We start from the raw sequence: 10,771 nt of genomic DNA on the forward strand, positions 1-10,771 counted from the left end.
TGTGCTGTAATTTGTTAGACGGAGACGACATAATATGAGGGTGTATCGTTCTCTTAAGATGAAAAATAAAAATAAATTAAATAATAATTTAATAATAATAAAAAATAATTAAATATAATTAAAATTTAAAAAGTATATAAGCAATGGAATAGCTATACGCCTATATGTCTGCCTCTTGCTAAAAGCCTGTTATTTTTTTTAAGTGAATAAAATAGTATGACAAGTATTTAATTGTAGTTATAATAATAATAATACATTTAAAATGTGTTATTATATTTTACCTACTACTCCAATTTTTTTTTGCATATTTTAGGAAAAGTTTGCTGTAAAATACAAGATTGTAAGCTATATAATATTTGTTGAATTAAAAATGATGTTCAACAAATATTACAAATAAATACATTGTATCAACACAATATAATTATAATTATAATGATATTATTATATTTTAAATATATCAAATTAGTAATGATACCAACCGTTGACTTAAAGTTTTTTTTTTTAAATCTAAACTTAGTGATTAAATTTAGTTTCAGCAATCATACATTTAATACAGTATAGATACACTTAAAGTTATTTTATAATAATTTTGTGGTGACGCGTTTGGCTCCGATAACAAACGCCTTCTGAGTGTCAGCACCGGCTGGTGTCATTAGATCCCGGATGGGTGATCACCGGGGTTTTTAGTGACAAATATTTGCTACACATACACGTGTTGCGAACTAACCGTACCCTCCCCCGCAGTAAAAACCAACTAATAACCATGCAGTTGATGCCGTAAAAATAATAACAAAAAAAATACATAATAATTCTAAAAATAATTGTATACACTTGAATAGGTTTTTTTTAAATTTTTATACCTATATATTGAAATTGTACTCTAAAGCAATTTACTTATGTTGTGCAGTAATCTAGACACATCACTTTGAAAAAAGTACGGCCCGACGACACGTGCAGCTGCCCGTTTTCTGAAGATTACGCACCGAATGGCATGTCTAGGCAGGATGAATAGCCAGATGCCAAATTTTCAATATTGTATTGTTTACAAATGGCAAAAGCTGTTCTGAATAGGGTTTATACTATGCATATTTTTTTGTTCAAGTCAAAAGTGATGTTTCCGAGAATTAATTCATTTTTCATCGAAATCGTGGAAAATGAACACTTTTTCCCGGAACCATAATTTTTGACACGAACAAAAAATAAAATAGTCAAAAACTCATAACGTACTATTACAATTATGGAAAAACAAGAATATTGACGCAAAACCAAACCAGTTTTCTCCATTCTGTGAAGCGTGTATTTAAATTGCTCTAACATGGATACTAGAACATTTCAACATCCGACGAAACAGCAGACAAAGCATCCAGGCAAACAGCAAAAACAAACCAGGTAAAAGTACAAATAAAAACATACACTAATATCAAAAAACAAATACAATATATATATATATATATATATGTATATGTATACATCAGAATGGGATACAACTGGGAAAAAACAAAATTAAAAAGTTATCGAAATTAAAAGAACAATCTTTAAATGGCCTACAAATCCAAACAGAAAATACGAAACAGTCTTAAACAAATTAAGAATAGGCCACACAAGACTTTCTCACTGCTTCTTAATGGCTAAAGAACACCCACCAGTATGCACCACATGCGGAACGCATTTAACAGTTAAACACATAATAACAGAATGTTTAAAATACGAAAACCTTAGAAATTACCTGAGCAATTATTTGAAATTGACCCGGCGAAGAACCACACACCCGAGTTTTCAATTTTTTGAAAATGTAAGAATTATATAATTTAATTTAATTTAGCAAAATATCAAAAATTATTGTAACGTTATTGTTTAAAAAAAAAAAAAAATGTAATCAAATAATAGTACGATAGTAACCATTTGTTCATTAAAAAAAAAAAAGAAGTATTTTGAATGTATTATTTTCATATCCATCATAAGACAGTCACAATATTAACCTACTCTCAGAATTATTTATTCAATAGATTTGATTAGTTTAGAATATATGTCAGTAAAATAAAATGAATGCATTTCTTGACTTACAAATATAAAATATAACTATTGTAAGTCATATTCATCCATTTACTATGCATACTTAAAATATATATTATATGTGTTATTATTGAATAAAAAAAATATGCATTTATAGCGTTCAACAAGTAATGAATAACAAGGTAAGTAACAAGTAGATAGTAATACAGAATCGCTCTGTATTTGTGAAACTCGTTATTTTTTATTATAAGCATCGCCTAATAAAAACGAAGGTTTCATAATTGATTTCAAAGCATAATATTATAAATTACATTTTTGAATTTTTATACTTATTGGTGTACGTATTACAACGTGGTTTTTATGTAATGAATACATTTTGAAAATGATTAAGTGTACAACAATGTTTATTAAGATTAATTACAAGATTCTACTTTAATGTATACTTCATCAAATATTTTATTGAAGTTTTTTCTATAAATTTTAAGCTACCTAGGTATATTCTTTGTAATCAACATAATAGCTACAGTACGTGTCACAAAATCGTGTTGGTAACTATAGAGCGTTGAGTGGCGATTTTTCTATAAGCCAGCGTGGGCCTCAATATCTGTTACCTCACTGCAGCTGCGTCATCCCTGTCACTGAATACAATTTAATTCAATCATGACTGTAACCGTGGTATAGAATACCATTCCATGCATAACTACATATTTGTTTGATAAAAATTACAAGTTCTAGCTTCAAATTTTAAATTTGAAATGAAACAGTTTACCGGCCGCAGACGAGAAATTGCAATACGGAGTGCTGAAGTCACCCACATGAATTAGTACTTTATCTAAGTTATTATATAAATAGCTGGATACTGAAATTACTTTAAATTGTATATTAATGTAATTGGGTACGCCTTGTGTTAGTTTATTTATTAATTGCAGGAAATAATTTTTGTTGCCACCTAGATATTACTTAATTGAATAGTTCTAATATAATATTAGCTTTAAGAAATGTATGAATCATTGAATACCTATTTTTAGTATAAGCTTTAAGTTGTAAACCCGTTTTTTATTAGTCTTTTAATTTAAGTACATATTTATAAATTACAGAAATTGTATTATCAGAACTTAATCATCATAATGTAATGTTTTAATGAATAGTAAATAAATAATGATGTTTAAAATTTAAATAATATTCAATTTTATTAATTGCATTTCTTATTTCATGCTTGTTAAGTATTAACATTACATTTTATATTTGAAGTGCGTTTAAAAAAAGTATTTAAAACATATTTTTTTATTTAAAAAAATACTAAACACTAAAAAAGCACCAGTTTACTTTTATATTGAATTCTATTGGGATTTGTAAGTTAACTTTGTCTCCACTCAATTGAAAAAACGACTTAATACAAGAACATTTATTTACAAAAAAAAAACCAAGTAGCTATGTAAAATTATTTGAAATATTTTTTGAAAGTATTTATATTTAAGTACTCATAACAAAGTATATTCAAGTACTTTTTTATTCGAGTATTTAAATATTTATTTAAAATACTTATACTAAAAATGTTTATCGAGTAAGTATGATTTATAATATGAATATAGTATAGATATTTGGTTATGATATTGCTTGAACAAATTCAGGAACTGTATAGTTGAATTTTTTCTGTTATACTTTATGAAATATGTGATTATAATTTTGAACTCTGAAATAATTCAAGTAGAGTGACAAGAATATTTTATAAAAAACATAACTTTCATTGTAACTTTTGTCAGTTGTGTTTTTAGTTATTGTATACTGTTTACAACGGCACTTTTCTATCTTTGTAAAGCGTGGATTAAATAATATTACTTATTATTTATTAATTAATATACTCGAAGAAAATCATATTGTTTTATAGATACGTATAACGTATATGGATAAACTAAAGTACTTGTAAGTCGCAGGTACATAATTTATTATGCCTCATTTTAAAATGACGGATCGAATGTAATATTCACTCTCATTACTAATACCTATGTATTTTACAGTGAATCGAGCAACAATGGGTTGCTGGTCCGCAATTAATGTATATGTATATACCAAACATGTTTTATTAATACGCAATCAATCTTAGACATCAATAACCTTACTAAATATCTATACGAAATATCATCCCCTTCATCGGCCATTATTAGTATAAGTGCATTGACCCATTTGTACAAATTAAAAAAAATCACAAACCTCTATTCTTATCAATTTAGTCTAGCCGACCAGATTCTCGACAAAAATAATATAACGAGCCATTTTCCTCATAATCGAACTCACGAAGAGAACAAAAATGATAATGCTTGAACCATTAGTAGATAACACTTTATTGTTTGAGAATATTACCAAGTCGATAATTATACAAATTTGAATTATGGACATTATTTTTTATGTGTATGATTCTGGATCATAAATCATATATCTAATGTAATTTATTAGATTAAAAAATTAATAATATATGATATCAGGGGTGGATTTAGGCATCTAAAAATGGGGGGGGGGACTACACAACAAACTACATGTTTTAGTATAATTATAAATAATACACTTCTAATGCATATCGATATAATTATAAGCAAAACACTTATAGTCAATTTTCAATTTCAATGACTAAAATATTAGATCTCAGTCCGTGATCAATTTAAATAGCCAAAAAAAATATAAGACTAATATAATATCTAAGGTATATCCAAAAATCTTTATTTTATCTGTGATTATTCATCTATACGCCTTCTATTTTCATGAAATGACGAAACGAATTATATATAATACCCATATAGAAAAATTAAATATTTTATTCCAAAAATACATTATTAATATATTATTCCTATTTAGCTTTAATGATGAAAATAACGTTCTTTTATAAAACGCACCATTTCCATGCTACTTACACCTTCCTTTACTTTAGAGTTTTTTTAGAGTTGTATAAAATGGAATAATAACATTTGGAATGCTCATTATTGTAATTAAATCTATTGAAATCGTACATACATATTATATTAAGTAGGTACCTAATACCTATTAGTAATTTATTTTTCTATTAGTAGTACTGTACCTATAATATGTTGAACTAAATTTTACCAAAATCACCGTAATTCGTCTTATAAGTTATACAACATTATTAATTAGCAATTTTAATTTTAATTTTTAAAATTTTAGAAATAATTTCAATACATCAAAAACGTCAATATGAACCTGAAATGTCCTACATACGTACATAATTGTGGTGTATTTAAATTTCTATGAACAAAACTTATGAAGATTATGTGTTATATTTTTAAGCTTTTCAATCGAGCTTGCAATCTTTTAGGTGACATTGAGTTACACCATACAAAATGCTGGCCCATTACTCCACTTATCTAAACTTTAAATACTTAGGTATAAGTGTATTACTAATTAGTTAATTACTAGTTCGAATTCAAAATTCGATTTTTATGTATTCACTGACAAATGTTACACTTAAGAATATGATGTTCAAAATCTATGTTCTCTTTGAAAAAATTTAAAAACTTAAAAAGTAATAACGATAAAAATTGTAAAAAACATATATTTTTTTCAAAAATGATATACCATTATATTTAAAATTATTAAGTAAAAATAATGTTTTCAAAAAAGTTAAACAAATTTTAAATAATGAGTGGAGCCACTTACATGGACCAAAATGAATAAAATTACTTGACGCGTTGAGAAACTCGTAAAAGAAAGGTGCATATCAGTCACATTTCTCATATTGACTTTTGGTCATTGAATGACCTATATTTTTCTCTAGTAAGTTGTAAAAATAGCTACAATTTCATACGCCTCTCTGACGTTCGTTTATAATTTATTGCGTATGTGTTAAAGTATATTTATACTAAATGCCTATAGTGTATAATATGAATTTGTAGTGTCTTTATTTACATTTATACCTACTTAGTGTACTTACACAACTGTGTAGGTTTGTGGAATCTAAGTAAAACTTGGCAAAATAGTCGTTTGACACACAAATATTGTTCTGTATTATCGTCGCATTCAATTATTTAAATAGTTACTAGATTTACATTGTATATATAATTATATTATTGCGGCCGGCAAGGGTACGGACGGTACGGTATTATTTAATGAGGTGGAAATTCAGTGGGGTTAAAGACAAAAAGCCTCCGAATAATATGCGACGTTTTAATCTTTAGATCCACATACAGTGGCGCCGGAGAAGGGGGGGCAGAGGGGGCAATTGACCCCTCGGATAAAATCCAAGGGGGGCAAAAGTATAATTTTGCCCCCCCTACCACATTAAAATTAAAGGGTAAAATATAATCGTAATTTACGCTTAATTTATACGTTTACGTATTCAAAATAAGTCATTTTCATGAGTGTGCGTTATAATAATTAATATTATTATTATTATTATCGATTTATTATTATAACATAATACAATATATAAACATAATATTATTGAGTAATTTTTATAGACGTTTTCGGTCGGAGTGCTTTATCAAATATTTATAATTGGAAGTTCCACCAGTCCCGGATAGTGTTCTCACAACATAGTTACAATATTGTTTATTATTAGTTATTACAATATCATTAGGCTATTTTTGGGTTTTTACAGTTTATATCGTTTACGATAAGATTCCGATTGGCGATTAGTGATTACTGATTACGACTATTAAATGAGTACGCTGTCGTGATCGTTGACTGTCGGCTGTCGCTACAGAAATACAGAATACAGTTTACACTTTAGTACTTTACAGTAACATTCATATTAAATATTTACCAACTGTAATTGTTTAAACACGTAACACGTACCGGTACCTACAATGGCTGTTCCCAATCCAAAAAAAAATATTAGAGACTTTTTCAAATTGAAAACACCTGTGAAAATTCAGGAACTTATACCTAACGAGGTAAGTTTAAGACATACTTTCAAATAAATTTGTTTTATTTGTTGTAATTATTAATCTGTCTAGTAAAATAAATTGTTATAAATATAAATATAACTGATATAGTGATATATCAATATACCTAAATCAAACTGATTTCTACAAAGCAATATTTTTGTTGAACGAATAATAATTTTACTTTTTAGATACCCACCAATTATTTTTTTATTTCCTACTCAAATATATTTCAACTACTAATGTCGTTAATTAATATTTTGTAGACAGTAGAACAAAATATGTTATAGGCACTAAACTGGATTTAATTAAGCTAATTTAATAATAATAATTACCTACTTGTATTTATAATATATTATGTATTTATGTCAACTGTACACACCCGAGATTATTATGCTTTTTAATTTTATTAAAATGATTAATTATTAATTAATGATGGTTAAAAGCCGGTTTATGTATCTAGTTGCCTTAATTTAAATAATTTCCAGTGTAATGTTTATATTTTCCAACCAAAATTAAAAAGAAGAAATATTTTACATTTACCTAATAAAATTTATATTTTGAGTAAATCTTAGAGGAATTTTACTGTTTTCTTTGAATTTTGAATATATTTCACTGACAATAAGTATTTTTTTTTATATAAGGTTAAATTTAAGTTAAATAAAAGTAAATAACAACTTTTAAATATTTTTAAATCGTATAATAATTAAGACTGTTATTTCATAGTTTCATACTACTAACTGCAGTAGTGCAGTAAGGACTACAGTCTACAGACTAGTTTGTGTTAAAGAAAAAATTTCAAAAACTTTTTAAATAAACAATGACAGTATAATATTAATAAATGCATGCATTTAAGTGTTGTTTGGGCATTTATTTCTCTGATTCAGCTCTAAGTTTTTTTTCAGGAGTCAGAGATAGAACAGGATTTACAAAATAATATCAGTAATGTCGCCTCAACATGTTCAATTTCAAAAAAAAGTAGTCAACCCATTCTTCCTATAATTGAAACAAAAAATCAACCATCAAATAATTTTATTTTTCCAAAACACAAAAAAAGATCATTTTGTGCAAAGTGGTTTGAAATGTTTGCCTGGCTTCATTATGATGAATCTAAAGATAGTGCATTTTGTTTTGATTGTATTTCATTTTATCATAAGACAAATAATAAATTAAATAAACACACAGAGTTATCTTTTATAGTAGATGGTTTTAATAATTGGAAAAAAGCATCTGAAAAATTTCAGTCCCATGAAAACAGTAAAATGCACGTCAACTCTATACATTTTCTTTTAAGTATTAATACTAATGTATCAGTCATTTCTTTATTATCAAAACAAAAAATTGAAGAACAAAAAAATGCATCCACAGCCTTATTAACAATTATTAGTACTTTGCGATACCTTAGTCAGATGGGAATAAGTATTAGAGGTCATTCTCATAATGATGGCAATTTTATTTCCTTATTAGAAGAAAGATGTGTAGATGTTCCATGCTTAAGATATTGGATACAACAGAGAAATAATTGGCTTAGTTCAGATATTCAGAATGAAATATTAGAAATAATGTCATTAAATTTACAGCGTGAACTTGTGCAATCAATAACAAAATCAGAATACTTCTCTATAATTGCTGATTCAACTACTGATATTTCGTCTACAGAACAGTTTTCATTATGCATTCGCTATGTTGATTCAAATTTTGAAGTACATGAAGTATTTACTGGTTTATATAATACACCTGATAGTAAAGCATTAACATTTTTTGACACAATAAAAGACATATTAATACGATTTACTTTATCTACATCAAATTTAAGAGGCCACTGTTTTGATGGAGCTGCCAATATGTCTGGGAAATTGAATGGGGTGAAAAAATTAATTGAAAATATTCAGCCAAAAAGTTGTTTTGTACACTGTAGTAATCATTCACTGGATTTAGCATTACAAGAAGTTGCAAGAAAAAATAGTGCTATGTGTGATACCTTCACTATGATCAGAGATGTATCAAATGCTATTCTTGAATCTGCTAAGAGAAAAAGTATCTATGAAAATATAGTATTAGAGCCATGTTACAATTCCTCTGAATTGGGTAGTGTAAAACAAAATCTACTTCCATTTTGTCCTACTAGATGGTCTGTAAGGGTTAAAAGTTTAACAAGATTTTTAAATAACTATAGCAGAGTTCAAAAAACATTAGATGAAATGCTTTCAGGGAGTGTTTGTATAGCAGATGATAGAAAATTCACACTTAGAGGATATGTGAAAAAATTAAAAAAATTAAAAACAATTTTTTTTTTGACTATTGCAATACATATTTTTGGTCCTGTAGAACAATTAGCAAAAGTATTACAAAATCCTAAATTTTGTGCATCAGATTCAATTAAAGCTGCAGATACATTAAAGAAAACATTACTATCATTCAGAAGTAATGAATATTTTGAAAAGATATTAAATACCGTGAATTTAAATGCTGAAATATATGAATTAGAACCACTTGATGACACTAAGCGTATCAAAAAAACACCAAAACGACTTCAATATACAAGTAACCCTCCTACAAAATTATCACCAATATGTGAATTGAAGAAAGATATGTTTGAAATAATTGACTATTTGATAAATGAAATTGATAGGCGTTTTAATCAACAAGGTCTAAAAAACTTGGTTAAATTAGAACACATACTTGTAGATCAAAACACAAGAACTCACCAAGAACTTACTAATTGTTTAAATAATATGAGTGAGGATTTTGACATTAATAAACTCCATGCCCAGCTTATTATGTTACCGTCTATAGTATCTATCACTAGTATTTCAGATATTATAAATCATTTGAGAAATGAATATTCAAATGTAAAAGATTCTTTGTTTTCTGAAATCACCAAGCTTATTAAATTAATTTTAACAATACCAGCATCTGCAGCGACTGCTGAACGTTCTTTTAGTGCATTGAGAAGACTAAAAACATATCTGAGGTCCACAATGACCCAAAAGAGATTAACTCATTTGATGATTTTACACGTTCATAAGTCTATGACAGCAAAAATTGATTTGAAGTTAATTGCCAAAGAATTTGTTTCCAGAACTTCAGAAAGGAAATCAAAATTTGGAAATTTTTATTAATTTTATAGGTAATTCTTTTTAAAAAATAACCTTTGTGAAGTTTATTTTATTATTTTTATTTTATATTTATTTAAATAATGACATTTTGTTACTTTAGAATATACCTTAAGGACTAAGGTAAGAATTAAATACATTTTTTAAATTTCATTTATTTATATTTCTGTATAATATATTGTTACTTTTGAATACAACTTCAGGTATTTATTTATTATTTTTATTTTATATTTATTTAAATATTGACACATTGTTACTTTAGAATATAACTTAAGGACTAAGGTATAAATCGAATACATTTTTTATATTTCATTTATTTATATTTCTGTATAATATATTGTTACTCTTGAATACAACTTCAGGTATATAGTAAATATATTTCTTTTAAAACTTATTTATTATATTTATTTAGATACTGTTTAACTGTTATTTTAACTTTAGGTATAACGTAAATATGATTCATGTTTTGTTTCAATATATAAATGTATAAATTTAATCATTAAATTTATACATTTATATGTTGGTAAACTTTTGCTATGTTAAACTAGCTGGTAAACTTTTAAATAAAAAAAATATATATACATATATTTATGTATATACCTATATATTAAACTACCTATATTAACGTTAAAAGAATAAAATAATAAGAAAGGTTTTCTGTTATCAATTACAAATAAATATATTATAATAGTTGTTAGGTTTTTTTTTATGTTTTGCCCCCCCTTATGAAAAATAGTTCCTGCGCCACTG

At 26.3% G+C, this 10,771-nt stretch overlaps 1 protein-coding gene across 1 annotated transcript; it reads left to right on the plus strand.

The window, feature by feature from the left end:
* Positions 1–8,167: 8,167 nt before the first annotated feature.
* Positions 8,168–10,027, plus strand: LOC111032324 (zinc finger MYM-type protein 1-like). The gene is made up of 2 exons (XM_022312600.1): positions 8,168–8,942; positions 9,234–10,027. Exons 1-2 carry the CDS (start codon positions 8,168–8,170, stop codon positions 10,025–10,027), a joined length of 1,569 nt encoding a protein of 522 aa, XP_022168292.1.
* The last annotated feature ends 744 nt before the right edge of the window (positions 10,028–10,771 follow it).

Source organism: Myzus persicae, unplaced genomic scaffold, assembly GCF_001856785.1.
Source record: "Myzus persicae strain clone G006 unplaced genomic scaffold, MPER_G0061.0, whole genome shotgun sequence".
NCBI lineage: Eukaryota > Metazoa > Arthropoda > Insecta > Hemiptera > Aphididae > Myzus > Myzus persicae.